This window comes from Sarcophilus harrisii, chromosome 3, assembly GCF_902635505.1.
Source record: "Sarcophilus harrisii chromosome 3, mSarHar1.11, whole genome shotgun sequence".
NCBI lineage: Eukaryota > Metazoa > Chordata > Mammalia > Dasyuromorphia > Dasyuridae > Sarcophilus > Sarcophilus harrisii.
In genome coordinates, this window is record NC_045428.1 from 514089079 (window position 1) to 514113425 (window position 24347).

General features: G+C 35.7%; 1 protein-coding gene across 1 annotated transcript in view; it reads right to left on the reverse strand.

The window, feature by feature from the left end:
* Nucleotides 1-24347, reverse strand: part of ME3 (malic enzyme 3) — a 287597-nt gene that overhangs the window by 143422 nt on the left and 119828 nt on the right. Inside the window, exons 3-4 of the mRNA XM_012545299.3 lie at nt 6921-7054; nt 5743-5892 (exon numbers count right to left, since the gene is read on the reverse strand). Coding sequence (XP_012400753.1) covers nt 5743-5892; nt 6921-7054 — 284 coding nt within the window. The remainder of the gene's footprint in view (nt 1-5742; nt 5893-6920; nt 7055-24347) is intronic.

A 24347-nucleotide genomic window follows, 5' to 3' on the forward strand; every position in this document is an offset into this window, starting at 1 on the left:
TCAAGCTAAGAGAAAGTAACATAAAAAGAGGTGAGGAAAAAAAATCACTCTGCAGTTGAATAATAATAATATGTTGAGTTCATGCCTACAGTTAAAAGATATTACTTATGATATGTTTTCTTTTGCAATTTTCTTTTTATTAATAAAATGTGAGTATATTGTGACTTTTTTACCTTATATTTTATTATTAATAACCATGACTTATATTTACATAACACTTGACAATTCTAGACTTCTTACATATATGCCAGGAGTTCTTAATCTTGTTGTGAAGCTTTCTGGAAGTCTGGTCAAGTCTATGGACCCTTTCTTAGAATAACATTTTTAAATGGATGAAATAAAATATATAGGATTACAAAGGAAGCCAATTATATTGAAATATAGTTGTTACAATATCTTTTTAAAGGTCCCAGATCCCACGTTAAAGGTTAAGATATATACCATCTCATGTGACAATGACCACAACCTTTGTGAAGGAGACAGTACAAGTATTACTCTCATTTTGCAGAAGGGGAAACTGAGGCAAAGCACTTAAATGATTTGCCCAAGTCATTTAATTGTAATTAATTTGTAACTGTAATTTAATTACAGCTATAATAGAATAGCTGAAGCATTTTATCTCCAAGTTTGGCAGTACTACCACAACACAAAGATAAAGGAGAAATGTTTCTTGCTTGAAGCTTGGGAGTAAAAAGGATCCGGTATATTAAAAAAAAAAAAAAAAAAAAAAAGATAACATGAGCCTGTAGTTTCTCAATTTCACTGTCAGCAAATTTTTTAAAATTTGAAAAAAAATGAATGAGCTATTAAGATTTTCCTCTTTCTGGCTAAAAACAAGTCTGAAGCTAAAAATGCAACCAGACTGCATTCAGCAGCTGAGCATCTTTGCAATGGTATAGCATGAGTGAGCCTACAAATAGCCCTGCCTGTCCCCATAGTAATATAAAGCTGTCTTCTTTTTTTTTTTTTAATTTAATAGCCTTTTATTTACAGGATATATACATGGGTAACTTTACAGCATTAACAACTGCCAAACCTCTTGTTCCAATTTTTCAACTCTTACCCCCCCACCCCCTCCCCTAGATGGCAGGATGACCAGTAGATGTTAAATATATTAAAATATAAATTAGATACACAATAAGTATACCTGACCAAAACGTTATTTTGCTGTAGAAAAAGAATCAGACTCTGAAATATTGTACAATTAGCTTGTGAAGGAAATCAAAAATGCAGGTGTGCATAAATATAGGGATTGGGAATTCAATGTAATGGTTTTTAGTCATCTCCCAGAGTTCTTTTTCTGGGCATATAAAGCTGTCTTCTTTATGAGATACAGGAAGGTGCCTCTTCCAAAAGCTGGAGACATAAAGGAAAGGTTCTGGATGCAGAACAAAACAGAAGAGGCATCAAGGATATAGTGACAGTCCTTTTGTCCTTGCCCTACCTAGAGCTCTTATAATGCTTTGTTCCCTCCTCATACACTTAGCACACACTATTTGCATATTTATTTTACTTTTCTTATTAGATGATAAATTCCTTGAGAATGAGGACCGTACCTTAATCGTCTTTATGTTACTCAACACCCTGTCTTGAAAAAATCAGAAGCTAAATTAATGTCTGTAGAATGAAAACTGAATGAAGTGGTCCACGAGACTCATTTTGAACTACAGACAACTTTATATAAGTTGTGGCCCAAATCCTTTTAAACTCCACATTTTTTTCTGTTTGAAAGATTTCCAACATCTGTGATCACTAATGATAAAAGTCACATACTTATGTATGCACTGTAATATTTCTCCACAGAACTATATAAATGCATAATTATAACATGTATTCATATATGCAATGTAGCAGGAGTTCTGACAGCTTGTTAGTAGCCCCAGGTTCCTTCTGCTTTATCCTTTTATTTTCTTTAAGCACAAAAAAATGGCAGTTAGAGTGAGGGAAAGTCCTTAGATATTGTAAAGCAAAGCTTCTTAAACTGTGGGTTGTGACTCCATATGGGGTTGTGTAACTGAATGTGGGGGTCCCAAAATTTGGCAACAGTAAAAGGTTTCTGAATACAATGACCAAAAATCAATTCAGAATCAAATGCATAATAATCCAAGGTGTTTCTGGCAAGTGCATGCCCATGTTGCATTGAGCCACTTCATTTCAGTTTCAGTTCTGAACACATAATATGTGCACTTTGCACTGCTCATGCACAAATGCTGCCAGAAACACCTTGGCTTACATTTGAGTCAGGATCACATAAAAATTTCTTGGGCAAAAAGGAGTCACAAGTGGAGAAAGTTTAAGAAACTCTGTTGTAAAGGACCAAGTAGGAGGATGAAGAAAGAGATCCTGTAAATGCTAACAGGAATTTTGAATGGGTGGCATTGTACTTTTGCACCTGTTGCTTTTTTTATGGGAATACTTACTCCCTTGGTCAGAAGGTTTTATGTTTTACTCTTCTGGGGTAGAAGCAGCCAATATGTGCTAGAGTGATTGGAATGAAAATACCCCCAGCACCAATCATGTCAACAACACATATTCAACTGTATCACCAAGAAATTCAAGAAGGCAATGAGGAACAAATGGTGAATGGCTGCTTGTTGAGGTGGAAAACTTTTAGAGTATAGCGGTGATTGTATATCTTGTTAACCAATGGGAGAAAATTCTGAGGCCACCTGATTGTGGAATTTGAGAATAACCTGGCAGCTGGAGAACTAGACCATAAATTTTTCCTAGAAATTGGCTAGAAAGTAGATGCCATGCCAACAGAGGTCTCCATCTTCACCATGAAATAGGGTGAACCAGATAATGATAGAATATTGACTTCTTTTACTTACACACACACACACACACCCCACTTTATGACTGAGTTCAAATTTGTTTGGTATAAAAGCCAATTAGATCCACTTGTCTCAGTGATGATAATGAGAAGCAGAACACAAGAAGGTAAGCACAAGAGAATTTAGACTCCCCAAACCAGTGGCTATGGTTTTCTAAAGCCACAGTGAAATTTAACCATGTACCTATTAGATTTCAATTTTTTTTTTACTAAATGTAATTTAATCTATACATAAGTGAGTAATTTCTTCTGATTTTTCAAAGTTGGGGAAGAGGTTGAAATCCACTGGGAATGGAAGTAATAAAACAAATTATTAACTCACATAGAATAAATCATATTTGTTCCTTAAATATGATTATCATATTTGTGATAATATCCTTAGACAACATAGAAATTCAAGCAGAGGCACTAAAAGGAAAAAGGCAGATTCTATCCATGCAAGTGTAGAAAGGCTGAAAAGTGACTTGAGACTTAGAAGTTCAAACTTCTTCCAGGATCTAAGCAACTAAAATCATCTGGAGCAGATGGAACTTGGTATTCTACCAGGTGGCTTACACAAACCACACAAACCTTGTGCTCTAGGTAGCACAAGGCTGTCTCAGCTACTTTCCCTTAGTACTTTCATAAAGCAACTGTTCCTGAATGAGGACATATTTTTTTTAGTCATTTTTCAGTCATGACCCCATTTCAGGTTTTTTTTTCCTTTTAGCAAAGATACTAGAGTGTTTTGCCATTTCCTTCTCCAGCTTATTTTACAAGTGAGGAAATTGAGGCAAATGAATTGACTTGCCCAGGGTCACACAGCTTAAGTGTCTGAGGTAAGATTTGAATTCAGGAAGATGAGTCTTCCTGATTCCAAACCCAGTATTCTATTTACTTTGCCATACAACAGCCCAGAAAGGACATATGTCCCTATACTTGTGTATATGTGTGTATATCTCCTCCTGGCCAGATCTGGACCAAATTAGTTTGGCTTATTTTATAAATAATTTATAGGTATATAAGTAGGTATGTATATGTGTCTAAATATGCATATATTGTGATTTTATATATATAAAGTTATATATATATATATATATATATATGATACCCACAGATCCAAAATTATTTTCAGTTTATGTATATAACTAATTTTAACAACATAAAGATCATTTAAATGTTGAAGAGGATGGGAAAACTGGGACACTAATGCATTGTTGGTGGAGTTGTGAAATGATCCAACCATTCTGGAGAACAATTTCTAATTATGCAGAAAGGGTTATAAAACTGTGCATTCTCTTTGACCCAGCCATGCCATTACTGGGTCTGTATGTCAAGGAAATCATAAAGAAGGGAAAAGGCCCAACAGACACAAAAATGTTTGTAGCAGCCCTTTTTGTGGTAGAAAATAATTGGAAAAGGAGTAGATGCCTGTCACTTGGGGAATGGCTGAATAAGTTGTGACATATGAGGATAACAGATACTACTGTTCTATTAAAAATGATGAGCAAGCTGATTTAGAAAGTCCTGGAAAGATTTACACGAACTGATCTGAGTGAAACAAGCAAAACCAGGAATACTTTTAACATAATAACAGCAAGATTAATTATGAAAGACTTGGTTTTTCTCGGCCTCAAGTTCAATAATCCAAAGCAATCTAAATAGACTTTGGACAGAAAATGCCATCTGCATGTAGAAGAACTATGGAAATTGAATGTAAATCAACACATGCTATGTTCACTTCTTTTTTCTGTTTTTTTTTCTCTCCCAAGATTTTTTCCTTTGGCTCTGGTTTTTCTCTCCCAACATAATTCATAAAGCAATGTGTATTAAAAATAAATATTTAAAAAGGAAAAAAGATAAAGATCATTTCTCTTTTTAGGATATTAAAAAAGCACCTGCCATTAAAAGTATTCAGGTGATTTTTACTTCTTGAAGGTTATAAGAAGCTAGTTATCAAGAAGCTAGACTATAGAGCTGGAGGGTCTAGTAATGGCTGTGTGATTTTCATTCAAAGACTAGCATAGCTAAATTCAGAGAGTCTTATGGCTAGAAGGTTGGTCATCAGCAATAAACTTGGAGGCTTAGCAATTTATGATAATGTTTGTGAAGGCACAGAGGGATAGTGATCAATATTGGTAGAGGGAGTATCTACATGGATTTGAAAGTATAGAAAGCCACAGAAATAATGATGATGATGATGATTACAATTTACATAGCATTGTAAGGCTTGCAAAACTCTTTACAAAAGTGATCTTATTTGATCCTCACAATCTTAAATAATAGGAACCGTTCTTATCTCTATTTTACAAATGAGGAAACTGAGAGGCTAAAGACTTGCTCACAGTCACACAGATATTAAGTGTTAGATACTAGATTCTATCCATGCATCACTTACCTGACAGTAATATATTATTTATATAACATATAAATCTACTTTTAAATATAAGTATGTTTATATGTATCTATATACACATGTTTATGAGAATAGAGCAAATTATCATAATTTTGTAAATGTTAGTGCAGTCCCTTCATTTCATTATGAGGAAACCAAGATCCAGAAAAATTATTAATTTGTCTAGAGTCACATAGCTAGTAAGTGGTAGAATAAAGATTCAAACTCAGATGCTCCAACTTTAAATCTAGTATTCTTTCTATTAGGAAGAAATGGGATGAAGAAGAGAGAGAGTTGAAAAATGGAAAATAGGGAGAGGGAGATAGAGAGAGGAAGAAAAAGGGGGCAAGGGAAGGAAGGTAGAGACAAAGGAGGGAAGCAAGGGAGAGACCATTCTGTGTCTGAATTACAAGGTAAGTTGGTACTATCTCTTGCTGTTACCCTTATATGTTTGTGACCTGTTGAAGGATGAACACTCCCAGGACACAGACATTCCCAATGAATACTTTACCTCGTTTGCATCTGTTCCACTCACCGTGGTCTACGGAAGGTCAGGCCATACTGCTGACAAGCCAGCCCCACTGTGGGTGTATAAACAATAGGCATGAACTTCTCTACATCCGATGTAAGAACTCGGTAGAAAAGTTTCTCATTCCGGTCTTGGAGAGTCATGAGAATGATGTACCTTAAAAATGGGGGAGAGAGAAAACCAGGGTTGTTGTTAGAGTCAGATGGTCTCCACTGTGGATGGCTACCAGAGAGTCTATAGGGAAGGTCAAAAATAGGTCAAACTTTAGGTTACATGGGATGATGGCCAGAATAATTTCTGTGGAGAATCTTCCCTTTGGGTTGGACAGCATTAGGCATAAGCAGAGGAAGTAGCCACCCACATGATGATTTCAGGGGGCTTTCTCCCCAAATAATACCTCTATTACCTATTATCTATGTTTGAATTTTCTTTATCAGACACTTTTCAGATTCATTGATAAAAGTGAGTTCTATTACAAGAAGTCTTCAGATCCTTTTCTCCTACACCCACAGAGGAAGTTTGAAATCTAAATACCCCCTTTGGAGCATTACCACACTAACAAATTTATATTGAGGTGAAAATGACAGATCCATTACTAAGAACAAGTTTCTAAGTAAGAAAGACGAGGGGAGATGGTAATATGTCCTTGGGCCCCTCAAATGGGGAGGAGTTAGAAAGAAAAGGAGAAATTTCACCCATGTCACAATATTACATGTTTGCACTGGTTCTAAGTTCTCTGTGGTATACTCACTAGAATCCAAACTCAGAATCAGGAGGAATGGGAGCAGAGAAATGGATGCTGATTTCATATAAGTAAAATGCTTTCTAACAAATAACAATTGTCCAAAATTGGAATGGGCTAACTATTACTATTACTGAGGTAAATCGTGAGCTTCCTATACCAGGAAGTCTTCAAGTGAAAGCTAGAAGTCAAGTACATTGTAGAGAAGATTCGTTGTCACTGGTGGGATTCAATGGTCTCTGAGATTCTCTGACTGACTCATGTAGTGTCTGATGTTTCCTAGGAAACTGTAAGACCCTTGAGAGCAAGTTATCCTTCTGCTTTAACCCCAACCCCTTATTCAGGAGGTGTTGATTAAATACTTGTTAAATTGAAAGGCTCAGATTGTAAGATTAGATATGCTGGGGGAGGAGATTAAATAGCATGAGCATTTTCTACATACTTGTCCAGATCACTGGGCTGTTTCTCGTAGTATCTCATAACCCGGAGGAGCTGGACATCTTGGCTCAAGAAGCAAGGAGGTATTAAGCCATGGATGCCAAGCTGCAGCCTTTCTTCTAGTGTAAATGCCATTCCCTAGGAAGATGAATGAAAAAACACAAACATTAACACATGAGCAGGGAGTTAAAAAGCAAAAATAAAATTGTTTCAAGATATTCTCTCTCTCTCTCTCTCTCTCTCTCTCTCTCTGTGCCTTTCTGTTTCCCTTTTTAAAAAGTGAACTTGTGCTTTCATTGGTGTGTGAAATTGCTAGTGAGCAACTTCTCCCAATGCAAATAACCCTTTCTCTGAAACTTGTGGTTTTAAGATTTTCTTGGAACATTACACAGATTAAATGACTTGTCCTAGTTCATATAGTCATTTTATGTCAGAGGTAGAATTTGAACTCAAGTCTTCCTGAGTTCAAGTCTAGCTCTTTCTTTTTACTATAACATGGTGTGAGTGGTAAATAACTTCCCTCTAAATAGCTGGCAACAATACCAATACATGTACTGGAAAGTAACACTAACTAGAGAGGGTATCACATAGGGGAAAGAGCAAATAACTTTGAGTTGTAATACCTGAGTTTCAATCTCAGGCTTTGATTCTAAGCCTGGGTGGTCTTGGGGACTTGCTTTCTCTGTGCCTCATTTGAAAAATGAGAAGGCAAAACTTCATGTTTTCCAGTCCTATAATTCTATGTGGGTTTCCTGTTTGCAGGTTATGAAGTTCTAGTGGTTCTCAAAGTCTGGTCCAGAGCATTCTGGGAATCTCTGAAATCCTTTCAGAGAGTCTACAAATTCATAATTAATCTTTATTTTTAATGTGATCAATATCTATAACTATAAACCACATAAACAAAAACTCTTTGGACAGATCCTCAATCATTTTTAATAGGATAAAGATATTGAGAACAAAAGTTTGAGGACCACTGTATCTAGGCAGAGTGAATTCAATAATAAACTCAAGTTTTAAAAAAACAAAAATTTTAAAGTTAAAGTCACATAAAAGATAAAAAAGCAAGTAAATATATAAACTAAAAAAAAACAGCATAGTCTTCAAAAATTATGCCAAGAGTACTAAAACTTACAGGCATTAAATGCTAAAGTCAATAAAAGGATTTGTTTAGATTTGCTTTTGCTCCTTTAGGTAGGTAAGGGTGAGGGCTGGCTTATTAAGTGAATCAATCTTCCCAATCTACTTAGCCCAGTTACTTTTATGGGTGAGAACACACCAATCAATCAGAGGTGTACAAAAGGTCTGTATTCCTCTTTTGGATCAATCAAAAGCAGGTCAACTAGGTGTGATAGGATTTATTCAAATTGGTTGAGTTGCTTATGCTTTGTGGAGTTTCTGTTAAACCAGAGAGCTAATTTAGACTTCATACTGAAGATGATACCTAAAATGAATCTTAAAGAGAAGAAAGAGACTCTCTGGGATGGAAGTAAGAAGGGAAACATTCCAGGTATGGGGGGTGGGGGGAAGGTAGTCAGTGCTGCAGCCCAGAAATTAATTTTGGAGCATTTTGAATGAATAAAAGAAATGACAGTATGACTGGATTACATCATAGAGGGGGAAATAACGTTCATTGAGGTTAGTGAGATAAATTGAGGGCAAATTGTAATAGGGTTTAAAAGCTAATAAAATTATTAGCTTTTAAATTTTATTTTATGGAAGCAATCTTCCCACTGCATAGTAACACTCACCTGTATTCATCCTCTATACCTGTATTCATCCTCTGTTACCAATCTTTGCTTCTATCATCTCAAATCTAGCTTGACTTGGGAATTCCTAGGGCATTCAAAACAATCTTTTAAGAAAATTGCCCTCTTTCCTTCTCATTAGAATAGTTTTCCTTCCTGTCTTTCAAATTTTATTCTTTAGAGTATCTTAATCTTTCTGGGCTAACTTTACAGAATTTTAGTCCATAGGTTCTACCTAGTCTTCCTTTGAAGACCTAAAATCTTCACTCCTAAACTATATAATGCATGTCAGGCATATTAAATATATGTGTGTATGCATGTATGTAAATATATTTGTGTTTATGTATATGTGTAAATATATGTGTGTGTATATATGCATGTATACACATATATATATCAATAAACAGATAGGATATATCCATCCAGTTTTATTCTCTTTCTTTATTAAAAACTCTAACAGAGATTAGTCACTTCTCCCCTTATGCCATGATATCTATTATTTCCACTTCAGCAATATTGTTTCCTTGTTGGACCTTTCTCTTCTGAAGGATGAAATTATTATTGACATAAGTCAAGATATTAATACATTCCCTCCTTTTAGCAGAGAGAACTTCTACAGCTGTCTACTATTGGTCTCCCATAATTACTATGGGATTTTTCTGTGCCAGGCTTGTGATTTGTTCCTTCTATTCCTCATCTATTTTTTTTTCTGCTAAAGTGGATTGTAGTATAGTCTAATGACAAAAATATCAGTTTCTACTTTCATTATTAATCTTTGCTAAAATATTTTCTACTATGTATTTCCCATCCTGTTCCAAGATTTCCCCACATTATTATATTCTTTTAATTTAAAATGTTATCCCCCTTTACTACATTTTGTTTGTTTTGAATAAGGTAGTCCAGTCATGGATCTCATCACACCAAGTTTCAGTGACATTTATAAAGTCAAATCTGCCTCCTAACATTACAACTCTGTAGTCCCTTTTGCTTTTCTGCAATCAATCAATGACCAGGTATTTATATTAAGTACTAATTCTAGATGCTGGAGATAAAAGGGCAAGAATAAAACAACTCTTACTTTCAAGGAAATTATATTCTAACAAGTAGCTCTAACCTTTTTAACATTGTAAGTAGAGATTTAATTAATGTTTGTGGAATTTAATTAATTACAGGTAAGTATAAATTCTTGAATATTGAGAAGGGAAAGAAAAGGGTTAGGAAACCTTCAGGATCATAAAATTCAAAACCAGAGAGAACCTTAGAGAATATGATTTTCCTCATTTTCATACAAAAAAAAAATTTGAAGAAATGCTGGTCATCCAATACATGGTCATAAACAGCACAGCTGGCATTTGAGTCCCGGTTTTAACTACAAATCTAATTCCTTCTTCCATACCATCTAGCTTGTCTATCTAGAGTAGGGTTCTTCACCTTTTTGTGTGTGTCCTTGAGCCCACTGACAATCTGGTGAAGCTGAAAACCCTAAATCATGTTTTTAAGAAATGGAAATAAATGTTAAATTTTAGTTAGAAGTTTGTGAAAATAAAGATTTATTTTTCCCCCATCCACGTTCACAAAACCTCTGAAATATTTTCACAGAATCCTTAGGTTAGAAATACTAGATCTGCAGCCTATTCCACATTAATCATGATTAATCTGAAGTCTTTCTACATATCTAGAAAATAAACATTACCTAAAATCTGGAAAATTTGAAAGCATTTCAGTCAGGAAAATAATTAAAGTATAGGCAAGATAGATTGCTAAAAATTCTTACAGATGAAAGAAGATGACTTAGAAACCCCCCCTTTTTTTTGCAGTATCTGGGTTCAGAGTTATCAATTCATAAATTCCTGGGTGCTGGCCATCATCTTTTCCCACTTGGGAACATTATTTGTCCTCTCATCCTTTTGTATAGGGACACTGGCCCCATAAGTTGGGAATTTCAAAAATATATCATTAAGCAATTCAACTGTTCTTTGCCTTTTTCAAGAACTTGACTGACTATGATTGGACCCTGGGGATCCCTATTAAGTCCAGGAATCTAATTATGACATCATCCTTGTTAGCTGCCATTGTGACTTTTAATAATTACTCACTGCCTTCTGGAGGGATAATTGCTATTCTTGGATGACTGCCATCAACTCCTTTTGTACTTGCAAGAAAAACTGAAACTGTTTAGTGACTGGTGATTTCGAGATTAAAAATCCAAGGGCTTCTTTTTGCACTGAACCTGATTTGGGGACAACCTTAGCTTTCCAACCTCTTGGGCAATTGTGGTGTCTCTTGAGTCAAGTTAGATGCATGTGTAATGTGACAATTCTTTCCAAACCTTTATGTAGTACTTACTACCTGCCCCTTGGAAAAATAAATAACCAACAAACACTCACAGTACAGAATGACTAGTTAATCATGAATTGTTACATAAATGCTTGATTTATCATCAGAAGATTTTCTATATTAATTCCAGGGGGACTTTTTAAATTGTATCAAGTCCAGAGTATGTTAAGAACCTTATATATATATCTCGCTCTCTGTGAATGAGGCTAAATCTCTAAGACTTTAAAAATGGATCATGTCCAAAATCAAGACTAATTTTGAGATGGAAATAAACAACATGCCTACAACTTAAGATTTTTTATTTATTTATTTAATAGCCTTTTATTTACAGGATATATACATGGGTAACTTTACAGCATTAACAATTGCCAAACCTCTTGTTCCAATTTTTCACCTCTTACCCCCCCACCCCCTCCCCTAGATGGCAGGATGACCAGTAGATGTTAAATATATTAAAATATAAATTAGATACACAATAAGTATACATGACCAAAACGTTATTTTGCTGTACAAAAAGAATCAGACTCTGAAATATTGTACAATTAGCTTGTGAAGGAAATCAAAAATGCAGGTGTGCATAAATATAGGGATTGGGAATTCAATATAATGGTTTTTAGTCATCTCCCAGAGTTCTTTTTCTGGGCATAGCTAGTTCAGTTCATTACTGCTCCATTAGAAATGATTTGGTTGATCTTGTTGCTGAGGACGGCCTGGTCCATCAGAACTGGTCATCATATAGTATTGTTGTTGAAGTATATAATGATCTCCTGGTCCTGCTCATTTCACTCAGCATCAGTTCGTGTAAGTCTCTCCAGGCCTTTCTGAAATCATCCTGTTGGTCATTTCTTACAGAACAGTAATATTCCATAATATTCATATACCACAATTTATTCAGCCATTCTCCAACTGATGGACATCCATTCAGTTTCCAGTTTTTAGCCACTATGAAAAGGGCTGCCACAAACATTCGTGCACATACAGGTCCCTTTCCCTTCTTTATAATCTCTTTGGGATATAATCCCAGTCAACTTAAGAGTTTTAGAGTGTTGTCCTGGCCACTGAAAAATTAAATGAATTGACCAGCATGTGTTATATAGTCCTGCAATTTCCTAACTGGAGCTGATTCTCTGCTCACCACAATACAGTGTCTAAGACTCTCATTTAAGGCCCTTTAAAACTAAAGGGCTATTTTCTTTTGCCTGGTTACATTGAAGATAAAGCTTTGTAAATCTTTAAGTACTATATAAATGTTTGCTAATGTACCTATATATATGTGATAATATAGAATTTATATATATGTATATACATTAATATAGGGGCACTTATTAACTGTGTGACCCTATGGGTAAATCATTTAATCTCTGCCTGCCCAAATTTCCTCATCTGTATAATGGGGATACTAATAGCATCTGCTTCCCAATAGTTAATGAAATTACATTTGTAACCTGTTTAGCACAGAATAAGCACTATATAAATGCCTATTCCCTTCCCTCCCCTCTGTATTTCCAGTACCTTGCCCATTTTGTTCAGTTGTTTAGTTGATCCATTTTTTCATGAGCCTGTAAGACCACACTGGCCATGGGGTTCTCTTGGCATAGATATTGGAGTGGTTTCCAACTTCTCCAGTGGATTAAGACAGAGTTAAGTGACTTGCCCGGGGTCACAAAGCGAGTAAATACTTGAGGTCAAATTTGCATTGAGGTCTTCCTGATTTTCAAACCCAGCATTCTCTCCTCTGAGCTCATAAAAAGAACTAAATCAACATATGTTTACTTGAACATACTGCCTTAAGATATGCAATTGCCTATGTTAGGATACTTATGACTTGAGTTAAGCTTCTGCTTAGCTCATTCTGTTTCTAGAAGGTGCTTATGCTTTGAGAACTTGAATTTTGTGACTTTAAAAGACAAAGGAAGTTTAAATAATTCTCATTTAGCAATTTGTCTATACTCTTCTCTCCAGCAAGAATCAATGACTAAGTCACTCAGTCATTTACCATATGTCCGGCACACTGCTTTGTATCTGAGGATACAAAGAAAAGCAAAAACAGGGAACCAGTTGCCAAGGAGCTCCCCTTCTAATGGGGGAGATTATATGTAAAGAACTATGTTGATATAAAAAATTTTTTTTAAGGTATATAGAGAGTAATGTCAGTGGGAAGGGACTAGGGACCTGGGAAAGATATACAAAAGGTAGGAGTTAAACTGGGTCTTGAACAAAGTCAGAGTTAATGATTCTCTCCAGGTGTCTATGACCAAGCAGATTTCAATGAACTGTCTATAAATAATAGCAATTATTATTAGGAAACAAAGGAACAGAGGAAATGCAATGTATAATTAAACAATGATTCAACTGGAGAATAGGTATATCCCAGAAACAACAGGGATTGAGTTGATTGCTAATTTAGGCATTCACAGTACATTTATAAAAAAGCTATTATTAGCTCCTTTCTTGGTATAAGCTAGTAAAAGGCCACAGCTTGGTTATCTTGTGTATCTCTTTTTATTGCAAACTGTCTGTTGTCTTATGAATATTTTTTAGCGTTGATTATAACCATTAATAAAAAAGTATATATGAATTTTCATAAATCTTGAATTTCACATCAGGGGAGGTATCAAGCTTGCTTTTATGGACTTGTAACTTTAATCAAGGCAAAAGGGCTTATTTAACAAAAATTGGCTCTGAAAATTGGGAACTCATCAGAAAGCATTGATTAATTTGCTAATTTTTCCTTTCTTCCCTAAGGGCATTGCTCTTTATTGGGTCTTTAGCCAAAGAAATGTATATGTGGTTTAATTCATCCATGGAATCCAGCCATCCAGAATAAAACTCTACAAAGGTCATTCAAAGTGGACAGAAATGTCTGCAGAATGTAAAAGTGTTCTACAATGACAGCGTAAAGTTTTCTAGACTTGTGATTAGTAAGTCATAAAATGTTCATAGGCAACATAGAGGCTTTGAAGTGGGCTTGATAAAGGAGGTGGGGAGGCATTTGTGTTTTAGTTGTAGACTTATTTCTTAATTCTTCAGGCTTAATTTTTCAAGTTTAAATACTTCTCCCTGGCTTTCAGGGTTTTGTGTGATCTGACCTAACACTCCCTATCTAATTTAATATACTTTTCCTAGTATTTTGGACCTTTCTTTGACTCCTCAGTGTTTAGCCCAGTGCCCATTTTATAGTAAGATCTTAATACATTCTTGCTGATTAATTGGTTGACTGTACAATATGTATCTGCTCTTTTAATCACTCTCAATCAGCAATTATCAATTATTATTTATTATCTGGGGAACAGAAAGAAAAAAAGAAATTTACATAACAACCTTCTTATATATTGAAAAGAAATAACAATTGGTACATAGTATATTTATAGTTTCATTTGTAATCTTTACTATGTTTTAGATATACTATTTCATAAATTAAAAATTAAATTAAATTTTTAACAAATCAGCAATTATCATTTTTTGGTTTCCAACTTACTCTCCTAAAATTATTAAAGATCCTCCCAAAGAACTATTATTATTTACCATATTTAGACATTAAAATGTCTTAGTATTATTATGAAAATATTTTTGATCTAATGAGCCCCCTGAAAGGCTTTTTATCTCATTGCCTACAACAGCTGCTCTAAATTTTCCTTTCTCCTCAACTTCCCTCACTTTCCTTCATCTCTTTTTTCAAAAGCATTTAAATAAAATCTCTCAAACCAACTGATTCACTCTTCAAAACTTTTGACTACCATCATTTATTCTCTGTTCCTTTTCCAGCTTTGTACTAAGAGATAACTACTTTTTAACTAAAGGGAATTCATAGCTATACATGATCTTATCCCTCTTGTCTGCTTTAGAATTTTATTCCAGCAACCATCCCTCTACTATGCAATGAAGAAGCAGTTTGACATAATGGATAGTTTGACACTTGAAGCCAAAACTACTTAGGTTCAAATTCTACCTCTCATACTCACTAATTAGGTGACCCCTACCAAGTCACTTATTCTCCTTGGATTTCTGTTTTCTCATATGAAAAATAAGGAGTTTGGGTTAGATGTTCTCTAAGGTCCCATCTACCTCTAAAAATCCATGCTCATATGATCTTCAATCCTGTCTTTTCAACAAGCTCTTTCCTCATCTTCTTAACAAATAGGAGCAAATGTTTCTTCTCATTTCTAAATAGAAAGCAGTTCCTCAAAGGTCACCAATAATACTCTGATTTCCACAGCTGGAAAGGACATTGTGAATCATCTAGTACAACTCTCCACTGCCATTTTAGTTGTAAAGATTGAAGCCCAATATCCTTTGATCCAGCAATGTTTATACTGGGCTTATATTCCAAACAGATCATAAAAGAGAGAAAAGGTCTCACATATGAAAAATGTTTGTGGTAGCCCTTTTTGCAGTGGCAAGAAACTGGAAACTGAGTGGATACAGTTCCAATCAGGTTTATTTTCTTTCCCTCAAAATATGGTCTGAGTAAGTTATGATATGTGAATATTATGGAATATTATGATTGTATAAGAAACAATCAGCAGAATGATTTCAGAGAGGTTTGGAGCAACTTACAAGAACTGATGCTAAGTTAAATGAGGAGAACCAGGATATCATTGTACATGCAACAGCAAGATTATATGATGATCATTTCTGATTGACGTGGCTCTTCTCAATAGGCCAGTTCCAATGGTCTTGTGATGATGAGAGCCATTTACATGCAGAGAGAGGACTATGGGAACTGAGTGTAGATCACAACATAGCATTATCATTTTTTTTTTGTTGTTTGCTTTCGTTTTATTTTTTCTCATTTTCCCTCCTTTTTGATCAGATTTTTCTTGTGCAGCAAGATAATTGTATAAATATGTATGCCTACATTTGATTTACATATATTTTTTTTTTACCATGTTTAACATATATTGAATTGCCATTTAGGGGAGGAGATAGGGAAAAGGGGGGGAACTTGAAACACAAGGTTTTGCAAGGATCAATGTTAAAAAAAATTATCCTTGCATATGTTTTGAAAATAAAAAGCTTCAATAAAAAATAGTCAGATTTAATTTTAAAAAAGATTACAGCCCAGAGAAGTTAAGAAAATTTGATTAAGTAGAGGTAAGATTCCAGTATATGTAAGCTGATTTCCAATCAGGCATTCTTTCTACTGACATACTGGGAAAACTCCCATCACCCCCATCTTTATAACTTGTAAACTAAATGTAAACTAATGACAAACCTGAACATTGGATCCATCATAATATAATCTCTTCTACTGATTCTATTACCACATTTTCCTGGTTCTTCACCCACATCTCTAACTGATCCCTTTTCTGTCTATAGAACCCATCTATCTACCAGGATATCCTACCAGCATTTGAAATTCAGCAAGCTCCAATCCAGGTTTATTTTCTTTCCCTCAAAATATGGTCCTTCTATTATTTTAGTCATTGACAATTAGATCTTCCATATTTGAAATCTTGTTGTTATCTTTAATTCGTCTCTCTTTCCCACCTTTCATATTCAATGTTATTAAGTCCTGTCAATTCCAATTTTCTATAGTCACCATCTTCATATGGTCCCTCAACTGCCATCCACCTAGAATACTACAATCTCCTAGCAGATATTGCTAAGACCGCTTTTTCCCAAGTTGGAACACTAATGCTTTCTTGGTGGAGTTGTAAACTGATCCAACTGGTCTGGAGAGCAATTTGGAACTCTTCCCAAAGGGCCATAACGCTATGATCCAACAGTACCACTACTAAGTCATTAGATCATAAAAAGGGAAAAGGATCCACAACTCTTTTTAGGATGGCAAAGAATTGGCAATTGAGGGAATGCCCATCAATTGAGGAATGATTGAACAAGTTGTGGTATATGGTTGTGATGGAATATTATTATGGTATAAAAAATGATGAGCCAGAGTGACTTCAGAAAAGCCTGGAAAGACTTACATGAACTGATGCTGAGTGAAGTGAGAAGAACTGGGAGAACATCGTATACATTAATAGCAACATTGTGCTGTGATAAACAGTTCTCAGCAATACAATGATTCAATATGATTTTGAAAGGACTCGATAGAAAATGCTATTCACATTCAAAGAAAGATCTAAGGAGTCTGAATATAGATAGAAGCATACTATTTTTCACTTTTTTCTTTTTGGTTTTTCCTTTTTTCATGTTTTTTCCCTTTTGTTAATTTCACAACATACCTAATGTGGAAATATATTTAACATGATTGTACATGTATAATTTTAAAAAGACCACCTTTTCCCTTTTTAATGCATCCTTCAATCAGACTAGTCTAGATCTGGTCATATCACTCTTCTACCCAAAATTTTAGACTAGCTTTCTATTATTTATATATTATTAAGTTTGAATTCCCTAGTGTTGCTCTCCATACTTTCTAGTATCACACTATGTTTTTATCTTTTTCTCACAGCTAGATGGTGCAGTGGATAGAACACTGGGCCTGGAGTCAGGAAAAGTCTTCTTTCTGAGTTCAAATATAGCCTTAGACTCTTACTAGTTGTGTGATCCCAAGCAAGTCACCAACCCTGTTTGCCTCAGTTTCCTCATCTGTAAAATGAGCTAGAGAAAGAAATGGAAAACCCCTTAAGTATTTTTGCCAAGGAAATATTTAAAAGGGTCACAAAGAATCTGACATGACTAAAAATGACTAAACAAACATTATTTCTCTCTATACTCTCTAAGTTCTACCCATATTGGACTAGTCATTGCTTTTAGATCATTGCAGCATCATTTAGATAATACTGAATTGGCTTCATAAAATTACAGTTTAGAAAAGCAATGTGATATTTCCATAAATAGCAATAATAAAAAATAAAGGAAATATCACATTGCTTTTCTAAACTGTAATTTTATGAAGCCAATTCAGTATTATCTAAATTTTCATCTAAATGATGATCCAATGATTTAAACACTACAGATGTCTAAAAATATAAGGTTTGGTGAATTCACTTATATACATGCATTCATGCACTACATTTACAAGAAAGGAAAAGCCCTCCCTTGACTGAGTAACTTCTAGATTGAAAAAACTAATTCAACAGATGCATGAATAAAAAGTTTCTGCCAAATATATTACATCATCCTCCAAGATTCATAGGTACTACTTTATAATCAACCTCCTTGAATAATAAAACACAACATCTATAGTTCTACTTCCTATCATTAATAGGATAAGAACCAAGTGACTTATCTGCTTCTTTGCTGTGGGATACAGATTGATTAGCTATTGGCAACAGGAAGAAATTTTCTCTTCTTTTGTAGATGACCCTGTGATTTGATTTGTTTTGGGGAATATTAGGTTTTCATGCTCAGTGGACCATGATTGGGGACAGATCCTGGATTACTTGAGCCACTAGTCTCTTGTTGTACTGCAGTTTTTATGAGCCGACACCTATAGATGAGCCAACTGGGAACTCTGGAATGCAACCTTGATACCTCTAAATGGGCTCAGGACTGAACAGAGCCATCTACTCAGACACACTTCCTTGATCATATATAAATGGAGCAATTGAGAAGCATGTCATAAAGGCAAGAGCTACGGACATTCAGGGGTCTATTATGCACAGATAGCCACTGCGTACTATTTTTCCTTTAGTGGTCTCCCAAGATGGTACTGCTGAATATCTCAGGACCAAGGCTGAATACTACTAGTGTGTTAATGTCACATGATTGTTTTATGTGCATATCATATTAGAATCCTATAATCTTACTATAATTTAGAAAACTGTATATAATCTTTACTTTTCAGAATAATAGGCTGGGATTCTTACATACTCTAGGCAGGGGTCCTCAAACTATGGCCCGCGGCCAGATGCGGCAGCTGAGGATGTTTATCCCCCTCACCCAGGGCTATGAAGTTTCTTTATTTAAAGGCCCACAAAACAAAGTTTTTGTTTTTACTATAGTCTGGCCCTCCAACAGTCTGAGGGACAGTGAACGACCCCCTATTTAAAAAGTTTGAGGACCCCTGCTCTAGAGTATAGTGGAAATTCTGACTTTGCTGTCTACAGATGATATAAAGTCATTTCAGTTTTCTGAGTATCAATTTTTCCATCTATAAAATGGGGGTATGTATTATGTGCAGTACTTATTACTCAGGGGTATTATGAAGATCTCATGATATAATGTATATAAAGCACTTCATAACTCTGAAGTGCTATAAAAATATAAATTATTATTATATTTCAGCTAGTTCTTGATATTCTTTCCTCTCTTGTACTCCAATAGTACTTTTTCCTGGTTCTCCTGCTTCTTGTCTTTCTGCTTCTTAGTATTCTTCCTCAACCTCCTGCCTCTAAAATGTGGATGTCTCCCAAGAAGCATCTACAACCTTTTCTCTGCTTTCTTCTTTAGCAATCTCATCTACTCCCAAGGATTAGGTTATCATCTCTGTGAAGCTGACTTTCTCCTTTGTAAGAGTCCCAATTGCTCTTCTGAGCTCCAGTTTCTTATTTGCAGCTGCTAGTTAAACATCTCCCCTTACTAACTCAAACTCAACTTATCCAAAATGGAGTTTATCTTCCTTCAACTACAAAATTCACTTGTACTTCCATTTTCCCTCTTCCTATTATTGACATGACCATCTTTTCTAGTTACTCCATCCTAAAACCTTTGCCATCTACATTTCATCCCTCAATCTCATTCCAGCATATAATCTTCTCAATTCCAATCCCCACAGAGGTGGGGTATGTACAGTAGTTAGGTCATAGAAGGCTTATAGTCTGGCCCTGCCAAGGCAACCACAGACAGTGATGAGCTCAAATCTGACTACAACAATCTCCCGTTGCTTGAGTTTTCAAGTTAATAATTTTGGATGGCCCACAAATGATGTTACAAATATCCAAATGGTCCTTGACAGAAAAAAAAAAATTCTCCTACCCCTTGTTTACCATCTGTACTAGTTTTCTATCTGTACTCTTCTTTCTAACTCCTCATCTGCCATGCTAATTCAGAGTCTCATTACTTATTCTCCTCCCCTCAGTTTGCTTTCTGATTAACTATTATTCCTCATGAATCTGGCCACATCACTTCACTATGCAAAAGCATTTAACAGAAAAATCAACAGCAAATTCAGAAATACAATTCAAGTTGTCTGACTGTTCCAATGTATTAGCAGAAAATCTGAAGAAGGGCACAGTGTTAAATTCCATTATACCAGAGAACAAGCCAGGACCTGGGGGGGAAGGAGGATCGGTAGAGAGAATTAAGAACTGGAATTCCATTCAGGAGAATGTGAGCTCCCCTAAGTAGAGTGTCACCTTCTTCAAGGAAATGTTTCATCTTTTTTATCTTTAACATGCATAGTGCATATTGAATTGAGCTCAATCTAAAAGTTTGCATTTAGGCAGAAGTTCAATACCAACTATCTAAGCAGAGATACATAAAGGAGTGTTTTCACAAACAAAAGCATTTGTGGATGTACATAAAGAGTTTGGAAGAAAAGATCATTATTTTCTCCAGAGTCATCTCTTGCTGAAGCTATCAATTAGACCTGCTAAGTAGTGATTTCAAACAATTCTTATAAAAACACTGGCTAGTCTAATGCTAACGACAGCTCAATCAGCAATGACAAGGAGTACAGGAATTATGAAGGATGCTTACTATTCTCTCTTTCTTCCTTTTCCCTCCACTGGGAAGATGCCAGGCAACAGGATGAAGATGTGAACTGTGTGCTCCATTGCAGGAAGTATATAAACAATAGCAGGCACTAGAGGATATTTACTGCTTGCTTTTTCTTTTAGCATCTTCCAAGTAATTGGGTGAGGGTAGAGCTCTTCCCTGGCTCACCAACTTCTAATGAGGCAGTACTCTAATGCCTCATATCATTATGGCTCTGTTTCTGAAGGTAAGTAAGTGCTTTAAAATATTTCAATTGAGCCTTCATTTTATGGTTGAAGAAACTGAGGCAGGCAGAAATTAAGTGACTTGTTCAGAGCCACACAGCCATTAGTGTCTGAAACCAAATTTGAACTTGGGTTTTCCTGACTCTAGACCCAGAGCTCTACCTACTGATGAAGAAACACATCCAGGAGGTTCGGGTTGGACTGATTGCTTTCAAAGATAGGATCATAGTCCTGACATGACATTGGGAAGTAGTGCCTCATAGAAATAAGTAAATTGTGATTGGAGGACTGGCTATGACTTTATTATAATTGTAGAATATGAAAGTTGAAATCTAGTCTAGTCCAATGGTTCTTAACCTGAAATCCATGAGCTTGTTTTTTTTTAAATTTATGATAATTTTATTTCAACATAATTGTTTTCCTTCATGATATTATTATTTTATTTTATGCATTTAAAAAACATCTTTCTAAGACTGGGAGCAGAGGGAGATCATCAAAATGCCAAGGAAATACACAATACCAAAAAAGGTTAAGAACCCTCAGATGAAGGTAATCCCTTCTTTTTATAGAGAACCTGAGGGTCAACATAAGAAGGAATTTGTACAAGAGCACAAAGGTACTTAGTGGCAAACTAAGGATCAGTAAGGGGTAGTGCAGTGGAAAGGGTGCCCAGTCTGGAATCAGGAAGATTTATTTTCAGGAGTTTAAATCTGGTCTCAGACATATACTAGCTGTCTGACCCTCGGTCATCTGACTCAGTTCCTAATCTGTTAAATGAGTTGGAGAAGGAAATGGAAAACTACCCCAATATCTTTGCCAAGAAAACCCCAGAGATCATGAAGAACAACAAATGATCAAGATCCCAACTCTCTTAATTCCCTGGTTATGATACTTTCCTCTATGCCAATGGTCCTCAAAAGGTGTACTGTTAAATGCAGTAATTTCACTAGGTGTGCCCCAGATGCTACTGACCTCATATTTGCAATTGCATGATTAAGTCTCTGGACGGTCCTGTAGGGTCCTGCAGGTTTCTGCTCTATGTAAAACAAGTTTGAGAACCACTGATCTAAACCACAGCTGTGGGATTATTTTGTCCACCTCCCTAGGCTACAGGTAAGATTCACACATTGTAGAGATATGACTTGGAGGTGTCTTCAGTTAGCACACCCGACTTTACGAGATTAACTTGTTGATACTTTGAAAAGGCCCTAAGGTGATGAATGAGACATCAGGTTAGTTTCAGTGAATAGCATCCAGAAGGCCAGGGTGATCCAGTCTAGTGATGAAAGCACCTGGGGCTCAGGGGTTTCAGAGCTTGCCCTAGGACAATTCTTGATTCTAAATGAAGAAAAGAAACAAGTCACTTAACTTCTGCCTGCCTCAGTTTCTTCAACTGTAAAATGATTGCCACAAGGCTCAAAAATGCAACAGAGTAAAATAATTTCCTAAAGGAGCTAAAGATTTTGGGGGTTGAGATAGACAGAGACAGAGACACAAAGAAACAGAGACAGATAGAGAGGTGAAGAGCAAAAGAGAGATAAAAGAGAAAGTGCTAGAGTGACACAGAGGGAGAGACACAGAGACAGTGGGGGTGAGGAGAGAGGGAAGTACAAAAGGAGGGAGAGAGGGAGGGGGAGGGGAAGAGAGGGGAGAAGGGAGAGAGAGATTGATTCTGACTGACAGAGAACAGACCTTTCATAAACAGGAATTTTTTTTCAAAAGGATGATAAAATGAACTAAAAGAAAATTCAATGCAAACTTGAGTCAAATAAAACCTAATAAAGGAGGGGAGGGAAAGAGAAAAATTATCATCATATGGAACAAAGGAGAAAGATCTTTTCTTCTCATATGGCCTTTGTGGGCATTCCATTAAGTATCAGAAACAAAAGGCTGAAGGAGAAACATCCAACAAGGGTCCATTGTTAGGCTTTGTGTTTAGGGGCAAGCAGAGGCCCTAGGAGACAAGGAATGAGATTGTCAACTGTAATTACTCTGACTAGTGCCACAACCCTAGAAGAACTCAGTGAGGGAAAAAAGAGGAGAAGTCAATAAAAATCCACAAAAAGCCAACACAACGGCTTCCCTGAGAATAGTTGAGAAGCAAAGAATGTATGAGCAAGGACCCTGCATAGACATACTGGCTTTAGACACTTTTAGGAGGGACTGCCAAAAGATTTGATAGTTAAACATTAGACAGTTTTAAGGTCTTGTGTTTATTTGTGCTTATTAAATATCATAAGATGTTAAAGCTGGAAAGAACCTTATAGAATATATGATCTAATATTGTCATTGCACAAAAGAAAAAACAGAAGTCTTGCAGATGGTCAAGTATTTAATAACTCATGCATAATTACAACAATAAATTATAAGTACTCAAACCATTACAGTTTTTGTTTTTATTTTAGGTTTATAAAGCATTTTTCTTCTCAAGGATTTTATGAAGTGAATAGTTCAAATATTCCAATCAGAGAACACTCTGGGATAAAAGCTCAAGTTGATAGCATTAGAAGATCATCCAGAAGCCCGGGACTATACCTAGAATCCTGAGGGCATTGCTTGAGGGACCTTCTCATTAATATGCAGGGAAATTGGGATAAGAATGACCCTAATAGAAGATACATGCAAAAAAGCATCACCAGTTGTTCAACAAATAGTTTCCTATTCATTCCTATTAACTTCTGATGTTGTAGACAGTGCCAATTTGTCCTATGGTTCATGTGTATTTGTGAGGAGAGACTTTTTGGTATGTAGGAAAAGATATCCTGAAAAAAATTTCCCCCCATATTACTGGGGAAACTGAGGCTCAGTGAGCCAAGGTCTTGGTGATGACTACAAATCTACTAAAAATTCAAAATCAACTAGTTTACAAGCATTTATTTAGTTTCTGCCCAGAACTTGGGGACGGGTAGGTAATAGAATGGATAGAGTACCTTGCCTGGAATTGGGAAGATTCATCTTGGAGAGTTCAAAACCAGCCCAGGCACTTACTGTGTGACCTGGGCAAGTCTAAATTTGTTTGCCTCAGTTCCTTTTCTGTAAAATAAGCTGGAGAAGGAAATGGCAAATCCTTCCAATATCTTTGCCCAAAAAACCCAAATGGAATCAAGAAGAGTTAAATACTCCTGAAAAACAACCAAACATCACCATCACTCAGAACTTATGAGGTTTGGTAAGGAAAAGTCCTGGACTGGGAGTTAGAGGATCTGGGTTCAAATCTTGTGAATGTTACTTCTCTCTTTTTCCTTAGGCAAGACACTTAGACTTTCAGTTACAGGAGAGTTGAGAAAGATAGGTTTGGATTTTTAGGTCTCTTCCAGCTCTTAATCCTAAAATCCTATCTCCATAGACAGAGAAGCAGCGTTTATTCCATTTATTTCTGCCTGATCACTGCCTGATTTTCTCCAATTCCTATTTGATGTCTTTCCCTTTTGCTAAGAGGATATGTTCTGACCAGCATGGCCATGGGCAAAGTTCATGGAGACTAGGAAGCTAAGGAAA